The following is a 23848-nucleotide window of genomic DNA, read 5'->3' on the forward strand; positions in this document are numbered from 1 at the left end:
TTTTATAACAAGTTAGTACTTTCTTCTTAACCAAACACTAATTTGTAAACCAACCACCATTCTTGATTCAACAATCTGTGTCAAAGAAATGTGCCTAGGTTTGCTAGAATAAACTGCCTTGGCTTGGAACCACAGAGATTTGATCTACTAATAGATGCCAAAGGTCCTCGACTTGTTTCTATATGTTTTGGCAGCATAAAAACCAAATGGTGCCTCCAGTTGAGCAACTAAACCACTAAACCCAAAACTAAAGTATCCATAGGAATTAACTTTATCCATCAACTTGAATAAGACCATTACTGATTCACATGTACAATTTCTACTCCTTCACATATTTAACATTAATGGACAACTATCAACAAAAACTACTCTTAGATCTTATGATAACATGTAATTAAAACAGGACCATAAATTCTATACAGTCATGGTCTAGTGCACATTTTAAGGTCCTTTCGATTATAGTAAGTTGTGGGTAAATGAAATATCATAGTATTTGGAAATTGTGTCAGACTTGATTTCAATGCTCACTTTTAGAAATCGATAGCAAAAGATTGCATGAAAGCTGTCATAATATCATTATATCTAATATACCGATTTCTGTATTTTTATTATTATCTCTAATGTAATATATATATTTTCACAATTAAGATAATTTTCCAACTTGCCCAATTGGCCAAGACCAATTTTGACCATTTGCTGATTCACCATATCCAAAGCCACGTTTGTATGTCATTAAAATAGCATTAGTTGCTAAATTTTATTTTCATACTGGGCAAGATAACTAAAATTAATCTTGCCCAACTAGAATCTTTATTTTGCCCTGGACAAGCAGGCAGTTTTTACTGTCTTGCCCTATATTATAAAAATTCTTGAGCTGGACATATTAATAAGCACTTACACTGTATCCTTAGCAGCGGCCCTGGAAGTTAAATCCGTATTGGGCCTATTTGACGGAAGTTCGTTTTGGATCTGTGTTCAGTCGTTGGGCTACTTGTGTGGGTCAAGTTCTTGTTAAATCTCTTTCTCTTGTTGGATGGAACTATTCTTTATAGAGGCAACTTTTAATTTATCGGATAAATTTAAACGTTGATTCATGAAACCAATTTACTTGTGGAAAATGCCGATAAATATCACAGATCATTAAATATCCCGTTTCTATCCCCTAGTTTCAATATTATGTTATCATCGTGCACTCTACTGGTTGGTGCAGATTAGTAGTATGAGATTATTTTATGTTTGAGAAAGCGAGACCAATATTTTTAGGGTTGAAATAGTTGGTAAACCTTTAATCCTTGGCCCGGCATGGCCAGGTGAGTTGAGGTGTTCGACTCGTAATCTGAGGGTCGTGGATAGAAATCCCCGTCACACCAAATATGCTCGCCCTTTCAGCTGTTGGGGCGTTATAATGTGACAGTCAATCCCACTATTCGTTGGTAAAAGAGAAGCCCAAGAGTTGGCGGTGGGTGGTGATGACTAGCTGCCTTCCCTCTAGTCTTACACTACAAAATTATAGATTTTTAAGAATCCTTTTTTTTTTTAGCTGGCAATAGTCCAAATAGTATTATAATTCTGAAAACGTTCCAGCCATGAAAGGCTCCGTAAATACGAGTCAACAATGTAAGTTCATTACTTTTACGTCACTCAGTAGGTGTTCTTGAGAGAGAAATGGGGTGACGTGTAAATTTAGCACAAACTCCCGATATAGCCGAGCACTCGTGTTTGGCTCCACGTTCTGCAGACGCAGTCTGTTTTATGTGCAACAGATCAGTAATATTACAGGATTTGAGAGTGGAAGTTGAATTTGGTAATTTTGTCTTAGCCATAGACTAGAAAAGGTCAGTTCACTAAGTGTTTATATATTGATATTTCGAAGAAATGGTTTTTATATACTACATGTTTGGAGTTAATCTTTACGATTGGGTAGAACAATGGAGGCTTCATTTGGTTTAGTTCTTTGACGTCTAATTTTTAGAAGTTCAAGTTTTATTTTGGAATTCTTAAACTGTTGTGAACAGAAGTGTAATTCTGAGATTAATACTTGCATTTTTAACTGTTGATATTTATAGCACTAAATGTCATAATTAATCCCAACAAATGCAGTTTTCTTTGACATTCAGGTTTACTAATATATCACTAAACATCATGTAATACTCTAACAGTAGAAATCTCAAATGCATGTGGTAACTTTTGTTACTGTTAGTAGTTTTATTTTGCTGTTTAAATGGCTGTGATGAGAGATGTTGTAATCTGCACATTTCAGTATTGTGCTCGTTATTTTCGTGTTTGATTCACTTTGTTTTTTTTATTTATTTAAGTTTGTATTACATGTATTATGTTCTTATATTGGTACCGTTGCTCTCTTTTTTCTTAGAATCCTGTTAGAAATCTTCTAAGGTTTATAGTTTTCTTCGGTTTTCATTTGGATTACCTTTTATTGTACATCTATTGTTTGTGAATTTAATGTGGATTTCTTTGAACTTAAGTGTTTACAATTACGTTTATATATAGGAATGATGAAATTGTGATTTATGACATACTTTATTTAAACAGTTTTAAGATGAACTGTCAGTTTAGGTTTTGTGCTAAATTTTTAATTTCATATTTATTATACACGATATACTCAACCTGTTTCAGTTTTACCTCGATTTATTGTTGAGTAACGTGCATGTTAAATTATATATTGGATAAGTAGTAGTATTTGATTTTAGAGTAAGATACGTTTGTTTGTTTGTTTGTTTGTTTTGAATTTCGCGCAAACCAACACGAGGGCTATCTGTGCTAGCAGTTCCTAATTTAGCAGTGTAAAATTAGAGGGAAGGCAGCTAGTCATCACCACACACCGCCAACTCTTGGACTACTATTTTAAAAACGAATAGTGGGATTGACCGTCACATTATAACGCCCCAACAGCTGAAGGGGGCGAACATTTGTGGTGTGACGGGAACTCGAACCTGGATATGCAAGGCTGTAAGATACATGATCACTTCCTATAATCGTTGCAGACATCTATCAGTTTTTCTGTAATTTTTTTAGATGAAATGCAGCTTCCTAGTTTAATTAGAAAATTTAGTCAGTTTTATTATTTATCAGGTCACCACAAAGCAAAACATGATTCTCAGGAGGGAAAGAGTTTGAATTTTACAGTATATATACTTTATTAATTAATAAGTTATCTGAGCTAGGCGTAGCTCAGTGGCTGTGTTCCAGATTAGAAAATCTGAGGTTTTGTTATTCATTTCAATTTACTCCTCCTTTCAAAAAATAATCATGCTCCGCACTTTGGAATTGGAGGTTTATTAAAAGATTAGCGTTTAAACCCACTATACGATTAGATTAGTCCATGAGATGGTGGAAAGCGATGTTGACAAATTACCTTCTTTTTAGCTAATCACTTCTAAATAAGAGATGGCTAGCACAGATCATTGTCGGATGTATAGATTAATCTAAGCTATAATAATATTATTAGGCCACGAAAAGTTAAAACAATTTCCTTTAAACATGTGTTGTTTAAACTCACCTTCTGTACTTTCGCGCTACATTCTATAAACACACAAGACAAAATCACAAAGTGAATAAATCTGCTGCCAGAAATTTGTGTTGAACCTGCATTCTTGTACAATACTTTGAAAATACCTTACATAAAATGGATGACATTTATATTCTGCTTACTTCTTAAAATCGATCTTTATTATATCTTCTTAGATAAAACAAAAAAGAACCACCCTAGTGCAGCTAATACAAAAAAATTTTGTAGCCACAACTATTGTTTTTTCTTATTCATGCTGTGACTATATCAAATATATTGTCACCTAATTGTTCGAGTTTACTTTTCTTACAAGTAAAGTTGCATACATTTAAAAAAGAGCTAACCATTAATTTTATCTTTATAGAAATATGAGCAAGGTTGTCTACGTCATAAAACAAAAAAGTGGCTAAGTCATATTATCCAAAATGCAATCTTGAACAACTTCAGATATGTTTAAAAATTCGTACACAGAACATCTCGCTTCATTGCTAAACAAGTTTCTTCTTAATTTCTGGTCACTTCATATTTGAAAAAAAAATAAAAATATTCCTCGAGATTTTCGGAACCAATCATTTTAGGACATTTTAGAATAAGGTAATCATGTCTTCTGCTTGGAGTCAGTTGGAACAACTTCTCACTTGTGCTATCTGCCTGGATAGATACAGAAATCCTAAGCTTTTACCTTGTCAGCATACATTTTGCATGGACCCATGCTTAGAAGGTCTTATAGATTATGCCCGCCGGCAGATAAAGTGTCCGGAATGCCGAGCAGAACACCGAATTCCTTATCAGGGTGTTCAGACCTTCCCCACAAATGTTACTTTGATGAGATTTTTGGAGCTTCATAGAAATGTAACTGGAGAAGAGCCTGAACCTCCACCATCTATGATGGAACGCTGCACGGTGTGTAGTGAGAAAGCCTATCTAAACAAGTGTGCCCACTGCGACAAAAAAGTCTGTGATGAGTGTAGGGAAGCACACACAGACATTCTTCGACGAGATATTAGTCGAATTAACAATCAAGTGAAAAGGGGGCTTCATCGGTTATCTGATGCTTTGACCCTAACACAGAGCAACACAGAAAAACTTCAGCAGAATTGTACTAGGGTGAAACACGATATAGAAGAGCTGGTTCGTCGTTACACTAAGGATCTGAAGGATACAGAAAAGAAACTTCTCATGGAAATAGACGAGTATTTGGAGACTGAAGTGCGTCAGATGAAACAGTTAAAAGATGGGCTTGAAACTGAAGTAGAAAATTTAAACAGTAACAGTGAACTTATAGGAAAGTACCTCAATGATGACATGGAATGGACAGATACTGAACTTGTAGAATATAAAGAAATATTTTTAAAAACTTTAGAATTTATACGGAACTTTGAAATAGACACCTCTGACTTTGCTCGTCGTGTCAAATTTCAACTTAGAACTGATCCCGATGTTCTACGCCAAACATTGATAGGTTTTGGAGAGTTAAACATTAGCTCCCTGACAGTTATGCCTTCTGTTACAACATCTCCGCCATTTTCTAATACCTTGATGAGAAGTCAGAGTGATCACCGACTAGCTAGTCAGTTTCAGCGTCGCCAAGAAGGCAGAACTCTATTAGACGTCAGCAAGGGAATAGGGGGTCATACTAGTGATTCTGAGAAAGATGGAAGAGAAACTAGCTATGGCCGAATTCGAAGAGATTATTCAGAAAGAAACAGTTATCGGCGTTTTGGAGAAAGAAAAGATTATGACTTATCTGACCGTGAAAGAAGTAGAAGTAGATTTCTAAGAGACGAAAATGGCCTCTTGTTACACAGAAACTGGCGAGATTCAGATGCAGATATCCCCACTTATCGGCCTCGATTTACCAAAGATCACTCTGATGAAGGTCATGAATCAGAAGTGTCTACTGGACGAAGTGTGCGGTTTGAAGACCTTCCAGAACAACAAGACAAACTCTTTGAAAAGGATGATGTCACCAAAGGACCTTTAAGTGGTGTAATAAAACTGGTAGATTCTCCTCATTTTATGGAAAGACTCCACCAAAATGAAGTTCGTCAGAAACAGCACCAAGAAGAAAAAGAGCATCAAGAGAGAAAACAGACCAACCTTGCACCCATAAGCCCTGTTCCTACTATTCCACAAAGACAGACTTCAAGACAATTCAGTGAAGATGAAATTGAAAGGCAAAAGAAACAGAATCAAGCAGCAGCTGCTGCTACTCCCCAAACAGCAACAGTAACAGTTGTATCTCCTGTATTATCAACTTCTCCTACTCCTTTAGTCAGTCCATCATCTACACCTACCATCCTTGACTCTCCAGTTAGACCCATATCAAAAAGAATTGCAACACTTCAGAAAAATGATGCATCAACAAACAGGCCTAGAAGTCCAGAATTCTCTCAGGGTATTCAGAGATCAGGAACATCTTCTCCAGATGGTTCTACTGAAGGTAGCTTATCATCACGACAAAGTTCTCAACAAGATGAAGTTGCAGAATCCCCTCCGCCTCGTCCAGCAAGAAGGCGTACAGGAAGTTCTGCAACAGGACAAGAAACTGGGAGACCAGAAGATACAACACGTACACGGGATTATCCATTACGTCAACGTGAAGCCATCAAACCATTATCCAGGCAAGTATTTGAAATTGAAGAGTTAGTAGATTTCACCAAGATTTTGACTTCCTGTCTTAATTATAAACTTATTTATGAGATATTTCTCATAGATTATAAATTACATATTTTGAAGAAATAGGTAATGCTGATATCGCTACAATAACTGTCACAACTGTGTCATTTCTGTCCTTTCTGGGGACTAAGAAAATTCAATAAAATTTCCATTTCCTGTAGATTAACAGTCCAAAGTTACACTTCTGGATCTCAAGAGAAGTGACAGTCAAAGAATCTTAAACAGATAAAAAGCAAAGAATCAGAAATTGGTTAAATTAACCGAATACGCTTAATTCCACGCACATTTTAAACCTGGTTTGCCTCTTCAGAATTCCACATATTTCAATGATATCTTTAAAAAAAAACTGTTTCGTTAAAACGATGATCCTTCCTCTACAATAATGTCAGCTCTAAAACAATTCAATATTGTTGCTTAAAATCAATTTTTAAGTTTTGTTACTCGTTCTATTTGTTTTTAAGTCGATTTTTCCTGTTTTCATTCTGATTTTCTAACATGAAAAAGAATATCAAATAATTTACAACCTCTTGTTTTTGTAACAGGTCAGTCCGACCACCGCTGGGGAAGAGTCAGTCATTAGATGTTGAAGAACAGCAAATCATTCCACCAATAACAAACGCCACCTCTCGAAACAAAGGTGTTTGTTTAGGGAGATCATCTTCATTAGATAAGAAAGAAGATGAACGAAAAACTCCAGTTCAGTCCTCTTTTTATGGGAGACTATTGAGTCAGCGAGTCTCTATAAAACCTCAAGTCCCTGAGGAAGAAGAGGAGGAAGCTAGTGACACAGAAAGTGAAAGCGAAGTGAGTAGCACAGAAACAGAGAGTGAGGAACAAACAGAAAAAAAAAAAACAAGTGTTCGTGAAGACAGCCCTAGTGTCACTGCTATTTTGTCTCGAAGTGCACAAATTCGTCGAGAAAGTAATGATTCGTCCAAGAAAGAGGTAACTGGAGCTGTTAGTTCCCGTTTTTCTCAATATGCTAGAGCTAAAGATGAAGAAGAAGAGAAAAACTGCGAAGTTAGAAGAAATAGTTTGATTCATGGTGAAGAGCCTAATCCTCAAAATAAGTATGGAATTCTAAGAAGAAGACCAGTTGTTGAAGATGAAACTGGGGACAGCGCTGCATATAGCCGCTATTTGTCACGTTGTCGCACTTCAACAGGGCTTGGAGAGTCGGGTAGTAACCATGATGAAAACTCTGAGAACCTTTCACGAAATATTTCTCATCATTATTCTCGTGACTCACGCTTTGGAAGTAATTATCACCGTAGTAGAATTGCCCGTAGCAAAAGCTCAGCTGATATTGTTGCAGGTGAGGACAGTCCAGAGGAAGAATTGCCATTGTATGAAAGTCACACAGACAAATTCGAAGATGGTAACAGACGCTCCAGGAACGTTACCAATCTAAAGTTCAAAGATGACAGTCCTCCTGAGAATAATACTCCAAATGGATCCAGTTCCTGGGCGCTGTATCTTCGAAACAAATATGGATCCAGGTCATCAACAGGTCCCAGTAGGTCTGTTATACGAAGCCGCAGTTCCCATAGCCTGTATTCCAGAAGTGGTAGTGATAACAGTTCAGACGAAGAATCACCAAGTTGTCACAATCAAGAATCTCCAGCATCCGGAGCTGGGAACAACCAGTCTTATTCATTCAATTTTCCTCGAAGCATCTACGTGCAAAAACGGAAAATGATAATGAAAGTAGGAATCAGAGGAAGTGAACCGTCATGTTTCACGTGGCCCAGAGGTGTCTGCGTGGGTCCAGAAAACACCATTGTTGTAGCAGACAGCAGTAATCATCGTGTTCAGGTAGAGAAAAATCTTATATTCGTTTTAAACGACTTAAACAATGGAAAGTTTCCAAATAATATTGTAGCGGCTCAATATTAAGTAAATCTATAAAATATTATTTTGTCTTTTTTATGTTTCTTCAATATGTTTATTCTCTAAACGAAACTAAAAATCCTGAAGTGATATATATAAACATATTCTGTGTAACAGGAGATGCAAAAAGTTAGTTGCCAAAGAAGAAGTTTTAAAACTTACTGTTATTTCTCATAATATTTGTAGTGAAGAAAAGAATTCACTAAACACCTTAAAAAAATGTCCAAGGGTTTTAGCCTTAAGCTAAACAAAATTAAGAACAAACAATCCACTCAAACTGTTTTGTTGTCTTTCATACTTTATGGTGCATGTTGGAGAAACTTACATATTTTGGTAAAAAAGTTTAGGAAAAATTACCTTTCCACTTCAAATATATATCTTACAAAAACAACAATGTTTCGCCTTTGAATAATATACACAACTGTTGGATATTATTAGAATAGTCGTTAAATTATAAAACTGCAATATTGTTGTGACTCACATTTTGAAATAATTATCGTCGCAGTAGAATTGGCCTTAGCAAAAGTTCAACTGATAACAATGCAGGTGAGAAAAGTCTAAAAGAAATTTGCCTTCGTATCAGTTTTATAACATAATTCATTCAGAAATTTTGCCTCTGAATTTTTTTTATTCTCACAAAATTAGTGTATTAAGTTTAAAACAGACGCAGTAGGAGATATTTAGTCGAAATATAATAATCGAAACGTTTATTTGTACATCGTTGTCTCGCTCCACAGTTTATTAATTTACTACAATTATCGTCTGTATGAGTAATAAATCTAAAATAATAAGTAATAAGTATTTTCTTTCTAATGTTAATAGTTTGGTGGTTTTTTTCGTTCATTTTTGTTCTTTATTTTAAGTATATTTTGATATACTGTAAACTTGTTACACAAATGTTACAGCCGACCAGAAACGTGAATATGTCATTGGCGAATAGTTACTTTCTTGTGTAACCATTAGGTGTTCGACTCTAGCGGGAAGTTTCTACAAGAGTTTGGAACTTATGGAAATGCTGAGGGAGAATTCGATTGTCTAGCAGGCGTCGCAGTCAATAGAATAGGACAGTTTATAGTGTCTGATCGTTACAATCACAGGATTCAAGTTTTTGACCCCTCCGGCAGATTTTTAAGAGCTTTTGGGTGTGAAGGTCGCACCGATGGAAGGTTCAGTTATCCCTGGGGAATAACTACTGATAGCCTAGGATTTATTTATGTGTGTGACAAAGAAAATCACAGAATTCAGGTAAAATATTTCTTCTTGTTTGTTGCTAAGCGCAAACTTACACAATGGGCTAACTGTCCTTTGCCCGATACGAGTAACGAAGCTTGAATTTTAGTCTTATAACCCCATAGACCTAGGGCTGAATCACTGCTCAAGTAACCCATGGAGACAAATGTTAGCATAGACTTTTTACAGCAATCTTTGTAATTTATTAAGTAGTATATTAACTTGTTATGAAACTTCCTGTACCTTCTGATATGAGAAACACAACAGTTTGCTGCTAGAAAGCATTTAACTAATAACAAAAACTATTATTTTTCTATTTCTTTATCAAGTTTATTTCATATACATTGTTACTAATACCACGTTTTTGTAATCTCAAGAAAAGTTTTTGTATACGATTGATGATTTTGTTATAGACTGTATATTTTTGATTGAATATTTCTTAATTAGAATGAATTAATTTTTTTGACTGAAATTATCGAGTTAAAGGATATACATTGTTGTTGGTACAAAACAAAATCAGTAGAACATTTCAGGATAGAAAAAGAATAGTGTTCTTAATATATTGTAATGTTATTCAAAATTGATTCCGGTACAAACACTAAGACTTTCTGGTAGCTCAATGTACATTCTGATGTCATGTGTTTTGTGAGCTCTTGGTTATTTATAGTCGGTCCTAAGCTCATAGTAATAATTTCTGTATATTCTGGTATGATCAACCGTGTTAAAATAGTGGATTTACAACGTTAAAACCAATACACAATTAAAATAATTTCAAGATAGTGGTTTTACATGTTTTGGCGTGTCACGCTGTAATTTATTTTGTTTATACATTAGTTGTTTTCTCTTATCGTTTATTGATGTAAATTTGTATGTCGTGTGTTTTAAGGTTCAGTTTTTGTTCTCTTTTTTATTTCAATTCTATTTGTAGTAGTTTAATTGTATTGCTGATATTGTTTTCAATTACTAAATATATCTTATTCTTGAATATAACTTTGTATAATTGGTATCAGAAAAGAGTAATGCAAAATATAAGGGCTTTTAACACTAAAATATGGCCTTCGATCTCTGAAATGCGCAAAATGCAAATAGCCTATTGTGCGCGCAATTTTGTGCTTAACAACCTAGTATCAATCCAGTGCTGAACTGCGTTTCGTTTTCGTCTTAAGAGAAATATAATATTGTCTTCAGTTCTTGTTTGTTAATTTTTGATATAATATTTATCTAATTTACATTCAGAGGAAGAACGTTTATGATGTAAGATGATTTACGTAATTACAAGATTTAGAGGATTGATTTTTAGTCTAAAACCAACACAAAATATTTTGTGACTGTTCAATAAGTTTCAATGATAGTTAGTACTCTGTATAATTTCATTTCTTCAGGAATCTTAACAATATTTGAATTCAGTTTACTGACATATATTTTGTTAACCTGAAGATGACCTGAGAAGGTCGAAATGTTGTTCTGTACTTTATTTTAATTAAAGTTTTAATACCCATACCAACCATCTTCAGAATACATTCTGATATATACTTAAAGCTCTACTATTTTTGCAGTTATCAAAACTAATGTCCCCCGCTGGGACAGCAGTAAGTCTTTGGATTTACGACGCTAAAACTAGGGGCTCGATTCCACTCGGTGGACATAGCAGATAGACTGATGTGGCTTTGCTATTACAAAACACACACGTCAAAACTAATACTGGTTATATTTTAACCCTTTTAAATTTGAGTTGTGAAGGCACATTTCATGGTGATGTCTTTCATTTTCATCAATTTTGTTTTTAAATGTGTGTATCTATATATATGTACATGAACTTGGTACAATGCATTACAAATAATTCTTTTACGTATTTCCACTAGAAATGTTCTGTATTAAAAATTATAGCTTTTTCATATCGAATTTCGTTTCTGTCAGGTTAGTTACTTTATTTATTTATAGTCAGCAGTTTTGTGTGAAGGACACACCTTGTACGATATGATTTTAAAATCAGCTAACTTAAATTGTTATAAGCGAATACATTTATGACACTAATATTTCTGCACTTGAACAACAAAATAAATGAATGTCATAATCTCACATATACAAAGGACGGAAATTTAGGAATTATGTATTACATAAAATGTTAATAGTGCTTTGTAATATATAGATCTTTTAATATCCAGGTTATCATGTAAGGGCCCGGCATGGCCAGGTGGGTTAAGGCGTTCGACTCGTAATCTGAGGGTCGCGGGTTCGAATCCGGGTCGCACAAAACATGCTCGCCCTTTCACCCGTAGGGGCGCTGTAATGTAACGGTCAATCCCACTCTTCGTTGGTAAAAGAGTAGCCCATGAGATGGCGGTGAGTGGTGATGACTAGCTGTCTTCTCTCTAGTCTTACACTGCAAAATTTGGGACGGCTAGCGCATATAGCTCTCGTGTATCTTTGATAAAATTGTATCGTGATTATCTAAAAGGTGAAGACTAATTTTTCTAAGAACATGTTAAAGCTTAAGTCCTAGATAGACTTATATTAACTTTTAAGCACATTTTATATAGTACTTTTAATAATTAAGCTATTCTGAGATAGGACAACTTGCTACAAAATTCACTAGTTAAACTGAGAGAAATCGAAAAGTAACAAAAACAATAATGTACCGCGTAGAAACAGTAAGAAACTATGTAATACTTTGTATAAAACGGAAAGCAATAATATTAAACTATAAAGAAGAAAAAATACTGTCGAATGATAAATTAGTAATTACATTTATAATTAACTACATGATAAAACAGAAATCAATAATTCACTCTACAGGAGGGGCGCCGATCACTCTGTGGTAGAGCTCTAAAGTTCGAATACATGAGATACCTTAAAAATGTTAGCCACACTAGAAGCTGTGGTTATATCATAAACTTGATGATCAGTGGTAGGGTACTGCTGACTAGTGTGATATTTCTAGTAATTTTTTTTTTTCCACAGAGCGGTCAGGTAGGGCTGCTAACTGAAGGTTTGGAGAATAGTGAACTATATAGTGTACTCTATATAGTTTCGAATAATAGTACAGCGTAGACAAATTGCACATTTCTAATAATAGTATAGTCCTGAATAATAAATAGTACGTGGTAAAAAAAATGGATATTTTTTATGTACTTCAGGTGCATCAGTTTTATGTTCTCCTGTTTGTGGCAACGGGGGGTGGTAATATTAATACTACCACATTTATTCGTATAAAGTACAAAATGAAATAGAAGGGGCACTTGTCTTTAAACAAGTTTATTTGGAGCATTTATGGCTAAAAGTTTTTTGTATGAGCGGTAACTATGATTGAAGAATGAAAGTAAATAAGAATAACATACTATGTGTAGTAATGAAATAGTGGAAGGAAGAATATCCATCATCTGTACGCCTGAATTAATACAAAATAAAAGATGCCAGTCTACTTTGAAACCATGAAATCTGCATGCATGTTTTATGTAAACTAAATTTTATACATTAACAAAAAACAACATAAAAACTAAATTATCAATAAATCTTTCAAAACTGATTTTCCCTGGCCCACATAACACCACAGTATATTATATTCTAAATGGTTATGGATACACTAAAGGTTTAAACAAGGAAAACAAAATGCATATATGTACTTGCATTCTTTATATAAAAATGACATACATTTAAATGACATACAAAATATACATTTTGTCTACCAAACAAAATTATAAAACATTTTTTCGAAGTCTGCTGGAATGGGTGTTAGATCTCAAGAATTTCTTTACATCTTTTATGATGACTTGGAAAATGTTGTCACTATCTTGGTATGCATTTGCTTGACCTCACAGTGGCTCAAAGAGTCTGTCAAAGGTTCCTCACATGAACCAGCTATGATATTCATTACTTCCATTTCTATACCAACACAATCATTTGTTCTTCTTGCGAAGTATTAAGTCGCTGCTCATATTGCTAACTGAACTTTACCATGATGATGAGATTTGATTCAATCCTTTTTTTCAACAGACTGTTCAGCATGAAGTTGTTTCTTAAGCCTCTCACTGAGTCGATCTTGATTAAGTTCCAGCTGTCTTTCAGTATTGTCATCATGCCATCGCTTGGAAGAGATGGGGTCTTGTTTGGGTTAGCCTCCATTTAGTCAAGCATGAGTTGGCTCGCCATTTACATGTACTTTGCCTTCAAGAGATGATGAATGTAAGTGTTATTGAACTGGCACAGAAACGGTAAAAATTATTCAGATGTCAGTACTTTGTACTTCTTGAATAAATATTCCATATCACTTAAGAAAGCACTATCACTATTGATTGCACTGTCACCTTGTCTGTAGCAAATGGTGGCTTCCTTGCACAGTTTTCATATTGGTATCATTAACATTAGCTGATTATTTGTTTCATTCTTGCCTTTTATCTGTTGCCTTTTCATCGTCATCTTGTTCTTCCAGAAACTCATCCTCAGCAGTGCTCTCAGTGATCTCCTTCTCATCATAGTCTAAAATTTCTCTTCCCACATTAAAGGGAGTTTCATTCTGTCCTTTGATACTCACACGTGTAGGTAGTGTGATGGTCTTTAGCAAATCATTGAGAGTTGATGGTGCTTGTGATTGAAGGAGCTCCTTTTTGAATTTCGTCATTTCGACTCCAGCAAGATCCATTATTTCTTTGTCACAATAAAAATCTTTTGAACTATCAAGATTGTACACTATGAAATTGCTTTTCACTGAGTCGATCTTGATGAGTTTCAGTTGGCATTCAGCATTCTAATTGTGTCATCCTTTGAAAGAGATGGGATCTTGTTTAGGCTAGCCAGAAGTTGATCAAGCATGAAGTGACTTTCCATTTGCATGTACTTTATCTTCAAGAGCTAATGAAGGTATGTGTCATTGATCCAGACACCACCAGTCATTCCTCCACCACTGATGATGAGGATGTATTCTCTTTCTAAAAGTTTCTTTCTCACTTCTTCACTGCAGTGCACTGAATAGTCGTCAAGTATGAATATGGCCAAGTCCTTGTTCATAAACACATTATATCTCTTTTACAGATGCTTGATAGTTTTAAGCATTGTTTCGAGCATGTATGACCCCTTGATATCCCACTGCACCAGATCGGGGAATCAGGGCTTTTCAAGATCCTCTTGCTTTGAAGACAAATTCAAGGGCAAGAATACTGTTCTCCTCATCAAAAATCAGCTGCGTGCTCCTGTGATAGCATGTTTTTATTTTTTTACAAATGTGGCGTTCAGGGTTATAGTTGGTGTATTTGCATACTCATTGGCATCTGATCTCCATTTATCACAACTGATTCTTTCTTGAAGTGCTGTTTGAAGTAATGACGGACTCTTTATATGTTCTTCAAGGATTCAATAATTATTGACTGTCTTTCAGTTTGAAAGACTGCATACCATTTCTTTCGTTTACTCAGACTACCATGGAACTCCTTCATCCAATCACAAATCCAATGAGTAGAAAACTGAAGCAGCTCTCCTTTGCCAGTGTAATCTATTTGTGCATCCAACCATTTCTTGTACAGTTCTTTGTACTTTACCTTGAACACTCTCATTGGCAGTCTTACCTTTAACACGCCCCTAACATCAACAACTCAGTCAAAAACCTTTTGCCTTTCTTCCATGGTCTTCTGCTTCATCGTGACATTTCTTCTTTGCCGACACATCTTCACCTTTAATACTGTTGCCCTTTCTTTTAAATTTCTCATGACACCTTTTCACAACATGTATTGTTCTCATGCACTCATCATCCTCTGCTTTAGCATTCTATAATGAAAAGTAGAATTCACGTCCTGCTTTAATGGAAAGCCCTTTGATGGAGTTTTTTTATCAGTTGTTTCCTCTTTGCGTCCCTCTGTGCCAGGGCCATAGCACCTTTATTATCATACTGTTCTGTGTGTTTATCACACAGTTGGGCTAGCTCACCTTTATCTTCAAAGGTACACTTGTCATATGATTTTCAGAACAGATCTTTTTCCATGGTATTGAGAAATGAGAGTGATGATGAGTGAATTAAGAGAAATGAATGAATGAGAGTGATGAATGAGTTGTGAGTAAACAGACCCGACATGAAGCTAGGCCAACAGACGATTCCAAAAATTGTTTAGATTTGGATCATTCAGAATCTAAGCAAGTGGCATGTGATCTTCCCGGTGGTTGGCTATCGAAAGGCAAGAGAATAAAAACGTGCACACACTTTATACAATTAAATCTTTACTGATAATAAAATAAACACACAGTAATGTTAATTTTATCAACCTTCTAAGCAAACTGGCTAGTTGCAAACTAGTAATCTGCTAATTTCCCTCACATTCAATGGAAATGCTTCTACTTTGAGTTTTGAATAGGCCAACTGCTTTATGACATGATTCTTGACAAGTCACAGAGTTATATAATTATGCTACCTAACTCGCACTTGTTTGACTTACAATGACTAACATGAGGGATACTTGCTTGCAGATTCGCTGGGTAGTGAGATGGCCAAAATTTATCTCAAGTAAGGAATACCAGTAGACTTCCCTGCTTTGTCAGTAAAATTTAATAATCATACAGTCCAGAATAAGTATTATACAAAGCAGAAAGCCTCTGAAAACAGATAATCGTATATATACGATTGTTTGAAACTCTATAGTACTGATCTCTCGAAACTAAGAAATACTCCACATAAATAAAATCTGGAGTACAAAAATGTAGATTAACGAAAACACAATCACAATACAATAACAAAAACAAAACAAGAGTGTCTATTGGCATTTATCAAACTGTTAGCAATACTATGAAAACTTAATGAAAATCTCTCATTAAATCAATGTTCTCCCCAATAGTTCAGTCAGCAACGATCGTCACGCTCCCATAGGGCACCACAAGTATGTCGACCTCAAGCAATGGGAAACAATAATATCCTCAAAGGCGATGATGTTTTATAGTGTTATAAGAAGGCGCATAGTTAGGCCACCATGAAAGGCAGAGATAACAATGCAAAGTCAGAGATGACGACGTTGTAGTTTGTAGAGCCACAATCATAATGATCTAATTATAGATGTCTGAACATGTAATCAATAGTTAGATTTAATTATGAGCTAAAAACAATACAGGCACTTTGTGTATGAAACACTTAACTAATTCATTGGTTATTATTGATTTATACTTTTGGCCTTTGATATGCAAATCACTTATTGTCCTGACAAGGATGCTTATTTAATATGCCAACTTACACCAATCTTACTGTTTTGCAGGTCTATCTTTCTGCTGTCCACATAACTATTATTTTTATTGTTCTTGACAAGATATTTAATTTTACTCTTAGCTTTATAGTTTTAACACAAGTAAGTTTTACAAAAGCTGATGGTGTTTTTCTATGTGGATTGTGTTTTTAAGCAGATTATGTTATTAAGTTTCTATAGACATGTGATCTTACAAAGGCAAATTTTGTTTCACAGGATTGCATACAGATTTTAACATACATTTAATTGCATACGTTTTCCAGAAGTGTTTCTATGCTTCTTTATGACAACATGCAGGTTTCAACACGTCTCATTTTCTTTTTAATTTACTTGTGTTTCTATAGGACAATATTTTTACTAACACATTTAACTTACTACTGAAACATTTATCATACCTGAAGTTATTGATATTGTACTTAACAAATAACTTTGTTTTAACTTACTGATTATAGCTGTGGTTTAAGTGTGTACGTGTAACACTTAACGTCCGAAAAGTACACTTATCATGCGCTTTCACTAGTTTTTCTTTATGTTATACATATAACTAGGATTTTTGTTGTTCTTGACAAAATATATCATTTCACTTTGTACTTTTTACAATATTTCTATAGGGTGAAGATGTTATCATTACTAAGGCTAGTATTACTTTAAACAGACAATATTCAGTGAGGCACCTGCTATTTCACTATCACAAATCAAAGAGACATGTATTATTTCATTCAACTTCATTTAAACTTATTAGTTTTCCAAATGCACAAATAGATATTATCGTAAAAAGGTCTTTATGTCTGACTCTTGCCTGATTTGCTGACAAAATGGATAGAGTTATTTCTGGGCATCACATGCTAATGTCCTGCAAGAAAGTCAGTTAGTGAACTCACACTTTATATATTCAAAACAAGGGAATTTGAATTGTGTACTTGAGCAACTACCAGTGGTCAAACTGGAAACTCTGAAAAAGTTGAAGGGAAGTAGGAACATTGTTATCATCTAGTAATACACTAGCTGCTTTCCCTTTGGTCAGTATTTTGATAGTAAGGACGGTGTCAGATAATCTTAGCAGTTTTGCCATGAATACAAAACACAACACAATACCTCATGGTTAAAAAAAAATGATTATGTAGTACAGGGTAAGAAAAAACAATAAGTTTCTGAATGATCAAAAGTAATTGACAGTATACCACATAACACGAGATAAAATGATATTATGTTACCTGGTGAAAACATAATACACTACATGATAATAGAGAAAAATTGCAAAGTACATTATGGAAGTCGAAGATTATCTTTAATTTTAGAAGATAAACCAATAATTTATAACAAAGTAAATAAAATTGTAACATGCTACATGGTAGAATGAAATAAAATAACAAGAAATGCATGTCACAATGAAAAATAAAGGGAAATAAAATAATGAAATTAACAGTCAGTCACGTAATATATGTGTCATATCCTGGCCCTCTTATAGAGACAGAAATTAATTCCAGAAATTTTGTCTCTGTTATGAGACCCTAAAACAACGAGTTTGTCACTGGAAGGCAAGACACCCTCTGAGTGAATAAGACAGCCCATGGAACTAAGCAAGAGGAACTAGACAAAATGCATTGAAACTACAGCAGTCTGTAAATTCAAAGTGGTTAGAACATCATAACGTTCTTTGGCATTTATAAACATTAGCAGAAAAAATACACCTGATAATAGTAAATGGAATCTATTAAATATGTGCACTTATCTATTCCATGAGAAAAATGTTAAGATATATAGTATTGTATATTGGTTAACGTATATTTCTTTGCCAAAACTGTGTATGAAATATAATTATTGTAGGTTTTCCAATCGGATGGTAGTTTTGTGGGGAAGTTTGGCTCTATTGGAAGTCGTCCTGGTCAACTAGAACATCCACATTACATAGCCGTTAGTAATACCAATCGTGTCATCGTAAGTGATAGTAATAACCATCGTATTCAAATCTTCGACGTGAACGGCCGCAGCTTATCTACGTTCGGCAGTGAAGGATCAGAGGAGGGTCAATTCAAATTTCCACGAGGAGTCGCTGTTGATGACCAAGGTTACATTATGGTAGGAGACAGCGGGAACAATCGAATTCAGATATTTCATCCAGATGGTTCCTTTCTCAGATCATTCGGGACCTGGGGAGCCGGAGATGGAGAGTTTAAGGGACTGGAAGGAATAGCAGTAATGTCAAATGGAAACATTTTGGTTTGTGACAGAGAAAATCATCGTATTCAAATGTTTTAGACGATAAAGTAAGACATAGCCCAACATTATTTGTGTTCAATTACTCACCTTTAGATTAATTGTTCAGATGATTAGTATATAAATTAATCACATTTGTTCTTGGTACTAAGAATAAGAAAACCAGTTTATCATATTTTATAAAATTTACTTATTGCTTTGAAAATATGCAAAAGGAAAATGATATATCAAAGTACGGTGGTAAAATGTAATGTTTTGCAATATTTTGCTGTTTAAAGTCCTTTTTATTATATATTAGATCACCCCGCAGTATGTTTTTTATATATTTCTGCTTAATCAATCTAGAAATACAAAATAATCTAAAATTATCTCTTCTAATTTGAAATATAATAATTAAATAACTAAAAAAATATAAAAGTATGCAGTTGACAACTTGTAGCCCAACTCAGTTTTTGTTGACATGTCAGTAGACTTCTACGCGTACTCCATTAGTGGCTCTCAGCACGTCTAAACAATATTCGATTTCATTTTACATTCACTGCAACACGCCCACAGTTACAGTGGCGGTGGCATCCGTTATTCTCGTCTATATCTCCGTGATGTTTGCTCTAAGTGTGCGATACACCATGTCCTTAACATAGACCGAAAGAAAGAAGTTTAAGCCTAGCGAAAATGCAAGCCACTGAACTAGCCCACCCTACAAACCAAACGATGGTTTGAGCCTTTTCTTGCACGGTTTCCATTTTACGTAGTTACACTACTTACTAGGGTGAGAAAAAAAAAAGTATAACAATAAATACTGTTTGAATTGAGTTACTTCAAGATTATATTTCTTTAGTTATTTTAATTATTGGATTTCAAAATACAAAAAAAAATGATTTTAGGCCACCCTGTATAATTTATAATTTTTGTATCCTAGTGCAAATTAATTCTGTAGTTTATTAATTTAAATTCAAGCCTTATTCTTGGATTAGTTAGTCCACATTCTAGCGGATATAAATAGTATAAGAAACGCAGAGTGAAACCGAGTCGTCGCCCACTACTTGCTTATATTTATTTTTAGTGTAAAACAGAAGTTGAAGTGTGCTTAGTTAAATAAATGTTGAATATATGTTACTTTGGTTGTGAAATTCTTACATGAAAAGAGAGAAAAATATGAAAATATTTGGATTATATAATATTACACCAAAGAAAACTTTCCGCTGAAAGAAAATTACGGAGAACATCGTAAAAATGAAATAATTGGGTTATCATATGTATGATAAAAAAAAAAGTGTACTTTAGTTGTTCATGTAGAAGTAGAATAGACAGCTGTATAAACAAAACATAAAGTCATCTGGATCGATTGAAAAGTATAAAACAAAATATATATGAATCAAAATAGAAGATTTTTAAATTTGGCTAAATGTTGTTCTCTCCTTATTAATAAAAGTGTTAATATAATACCCATGCCAGTCGTTCTTGTTTCTTGTTTAAAAGCAAAAATCACACACTGTAAGAATCTAAAACCGATTTTTATCGTTAAAAGCCTACAATGTTATCTCTGAGTCATAATTGGCAATAGTTTAAGTTATAAAAATTTTTGAGAAATAAGAAAAACAAAAGTGGAAGACCACAAGTATTGAATATAAAGAGTAAAGAATAATTAAAAACTGGAAACGTTTTACTACATGAACACAAAATGATCAGGTAAAAAAATTAATAAATATTAATAATATTTTTGTTTATATTTTTTTACGTGGCTCGTACACTGTATATCCTATTAGGCACCTATAACAAAACTAAATGATGGAGATTCTATAGTCCAAAACTGTGAAGATGGGTTGTTATGTCCATTAATTCTTATAATAAGATTTCTAGTAATTTTTGTAATATAAAATGCCAACAATTTTGAAATATAACTTTTTCATTACAAACACTGTGTTATATTGTATAATGAAATAAGTTCCCAGTACTGTATGAATAAGAAAAGTGAAATATGACGTGAAAGGCATTGTTAAACTTCTTATTAGAGGCCAGTTACTACACAATATTTTTCATAGGGTTTTAAGGAGGTGAAAAATCAGATATGCAAACGCGTCTCTTTTATTTTCATACTTCAGTAGACAGTGAACGTGAATGATATAATTTAAAACGGCATATTTCAATATATATATATATATATATACAATCACAAATACAGAAAATTGAAATTCAAAATTGTGTCGCCGTTAGAATTCCTTGTTTTCATCCTTAAGTCATAGTGAATAATGCCTGTGATCAAAGCACCCAAATGCGTTGAGATATTTCATCTATATCAGGCAAAAATGCTCTGTTTCCACAAAATAACTTGAATCAGTTATTAAGTTGGTAAAGTAGTTGTAAAATTACCCTAATTATTGTATGTTTAAAATAATGCATTTACATTAGCTTAATTTCGGTGACGATATTAAAATGGGTAAGAATCTATTCAATAATATAATAAAGGAAAGAGATATTGGCATTGTGGTGGATAAGTCATTCAAGCTATCCAGTTAGTGCTCCGTTGCTTAGACTCCTAAGATTTCTAAATGTATTTATTGGCATATTGATTGTAAATCAAAAGTGGTAATTATATTTCTATAGAAGTCAATACTTAGGCCTCATTTAGAATATTATGTACAATTCTATTATCATCATTTAAGAAAGGATATCAATTTACTGAAAAAAAAAGTTCAGAGGAAAAGTATTAGGATAAGTCTGGGAATGAAAAGACTATTTAAGAGAGATATCCTAAATCATTTTCTTTTTCAGAAAAGAGGTGTATAAACAGATGTATTATTTAAGGTTATTAGGAGTATCGTATAATGAAAACCTCCGATTTCTTTATTCTGAATCTTGAAAGATAAAGGACGCAAATTGAAGATTTTGAAAAACAGAGTATGCTTCAGTTAAGACAGTTTTATTTTTCTAACAGGATGATTATCTTACGGAATGAATTGTTGTAATAAAGGAACACACATTACAAGAGATTAGAAGAAGAATTAATAATTTCCTAAAAAAATTAAGATTGTATTTAACATTTCTTTTTTCTTTTTCAGGGTGTTGGTGATACAGGAACAATCTTAATAACAGAAGTGCCACTTGTTGTCCGTGTATTCTGCTAGTTTCCAAATGGAAAAGTCTCAGTTTTCCAGGTTTATCTCATATAGTTATGAAGATACAAAAACTGGAATTGATAACTTAAACTTTGCATTTGATGTTCTCTTGAGTTTTCACTATTGAAAGAAATAGAGTAATTGTTTCATAACACATTATAAACAAAGAGAGAGAGCTGATGAACTTCACAACAAACCTTTTTATTTATTTAAACATAACATAAACAATGCTTATATAATTCTAATGAACCTATTTCAGACAAAACGACACAATAGGATATCTGCACTAAATCTATGCGAGGAATCGAATCCCCGTTAGCGTTGTAAATCTGTAAGTGTTTGACTGAAAAACAAGGTAATGTATACAGAGGACTAAGTATAATTATGTATAAAACAAATAAATACCTCTTACTAATTTAGAAAGTGTATGAATTGAGAAACAAGAAAAAATCTTCATTCATTTCAATCCGACAAGTGGATTTTACAAAGTAACCTGAAATACATATTTCGCAGCTTTTTCAGCGCTAACCTTGCGTTTAGCTATTTTAAATTATTTTTTTTAATTGTGCAGAGTATCTGTGTGGTTATAAATGTTCCTACAGACAATAAGGTGGTTAACAAACATTAAATATTCAATTACCTAGGCTGTTAGTTAAATTTATTAAAAAGTAAGTTTATAGATGAATGTAAAATCTTGTTCAAACTTAATAAGTTTAAAGTTAAAAATTACTTTTAATTTTGATGGTAAAATTATATAATATTTTAGCATACCAAAGTAAATAAAAACGCGTTCATATGGGATTTTGTACTCTTTTTTTTTTTTCTTGCAAAATTATTCACAAAAGTACTGAAGTACGGTAGAGTTTTCTACTTTCACTTCTATACTTATTTTACTTCAGTTAAATCTTGTCTTATGACAATTGCATCAGAACTGTATGATTTAACACCAGACTTTTCATTCTTTTAAAATTAATATTCTTTATTAAATCAATATTCAACTTGTGTTAAAGTTATAAAGAGCTAATGTAAAAGTATATTTTATCCGAATTAACATTTAAATATCTTAACGATATAGACAAATTTCATATATTGCTTTGATGAGCTTTATGATTTTTAATTATACATTTTTATAATTCACATATTTTCTGGGCCAAGCGTGTTAAGGCGTGCGACTCGTAATCGGAGGATCGCGGGTTCGCATCCCCGTCGCGCCAAACATACTCGCCCTTTCAGCCGTGGGGGCGATATAATGTGACAGCCAATCCCACTATTCGTTGGTAAAAGAGTAGCCCAAAAGTTGGCGATGGGTGGTGATGACCAGCTGCCTTCCCTCTAGTTTTACACTGCTAAATTAGGGACGGCTAGTACAGATAGCCCTCGAGTAACTTTGTGCGAAATTCAAAAACAAACAAACATATTTTTTTCGGCTTGTTTTTTACTCTATCCCAGATTGACGAAAAATATTTTTGCGAAGACAACGAAAAATGTACAAACGTTTTGTCTTTAATATTAATTAACAAAATATATTGTAGCCATTGAGAGTTCCACGCTAGACGTAAAGTGAATAATTTTTTTTGTCACCAGATATTTCTTTCTGTTACTAAATTATATGTATGTTTTTCTCTTTTCTGTTTTGTCGATAGAATAAATGTTAAAAAATAAAGTATTTTAAAGTTGTTACCAAATAAATGTCCACACTCATGATTATTTTATATATTCTTTACTATTTTATTCCCCATTTTTAATCTCTAAATAGTGCAACCTGTATTTTGGAATTCTAATATTTACAACACTGAAATGTTATTCAGGCACTTATTTTGATTGCCGTTCCGAGATTTTTTGGAACGTTTTCGACAACAAATAAGAATATACATCTTCAAATTTAACTTCACACACACGTATGAAAATGTATCAAATAATATCGCTGTCGCGGCACCGCTTTGTTCTAAGATGCTACAATAGCAAACACGCTGTCT

At 33.6% G+C, this 23848-nt stretch overlaps 1 protein-coding gene across 1 annotated transcript; it reads left to right on the plus strand.

Moving 5' to 3' along the window:
* Positions 1-1698: 1698 nt before the first annotated feature.
* Positions 1699-22673, plus strand: LOC143252964 (uncharacterized). The gene is made up of 6 exons (XM_076505917.1): positions 1699-1835; positions 3891-6150; positions 6748-8020; positions 9059-9340; positions 18367-18806; positions 21816-22673. The coding sequence occupies exons 2-5, from the start codon at positions 4127-4129 to the stop codon at positions 18796-18798; spliced, it is 4011 nt and encodes a 1336-aa protein (XP_076362032.1). The 5' UTR covers positions 1699-1835; positions 3891-4126; the 3' UTR covers positions 18799-18806; positions 21816-22673.
* The last annotated feature ends 1175 nt before the right edge of the window (positions 22674-23848 follow it).

This window comes from Tachypleus tridentatus, chromosome 6 (genome assembly GCF_004210375.1).
Source record: "Tachypleus tridentatus isolate NWPU-2018 chromosome 6, ASM421037v1, whole genome shotgun sequence".
In the NCBI taxonomy this organism is placed as follows: Eukaryota; Metazoa; Arthropoda; class Merostomata; order Xiphosura; family Limulidae; genus Tachypleus; species Tachypleus tridentatus.

What these genes read in the sequence shown, in the direction of transcription:
- LOC143252964 (XM_076505917.1), top strand. Translation starts at nt 4,127, where the DNA reads ATGTCTTCTGCTTGGAGTCAGTTGGAACAACTTCTCACTTGTGCTATC. An exon ending in GCCATCAAACCATTATCCAG is followed by an intron (nt 6,151 to 6,747) that starts GCAAGTATTTGA and finishes TTTTTGTAACAG; the next exon opens with GTCAGTCCGACCACCGCTGG. An exon ending in AAGAAAATCACAGAATTCAG is followed by an intron (nt 9,341 to 18,366) that starts GTAAAATATTTC and finishes TAATTATTGTAG; the next exon opens with GTTTTCCAATCGGATGGTAG.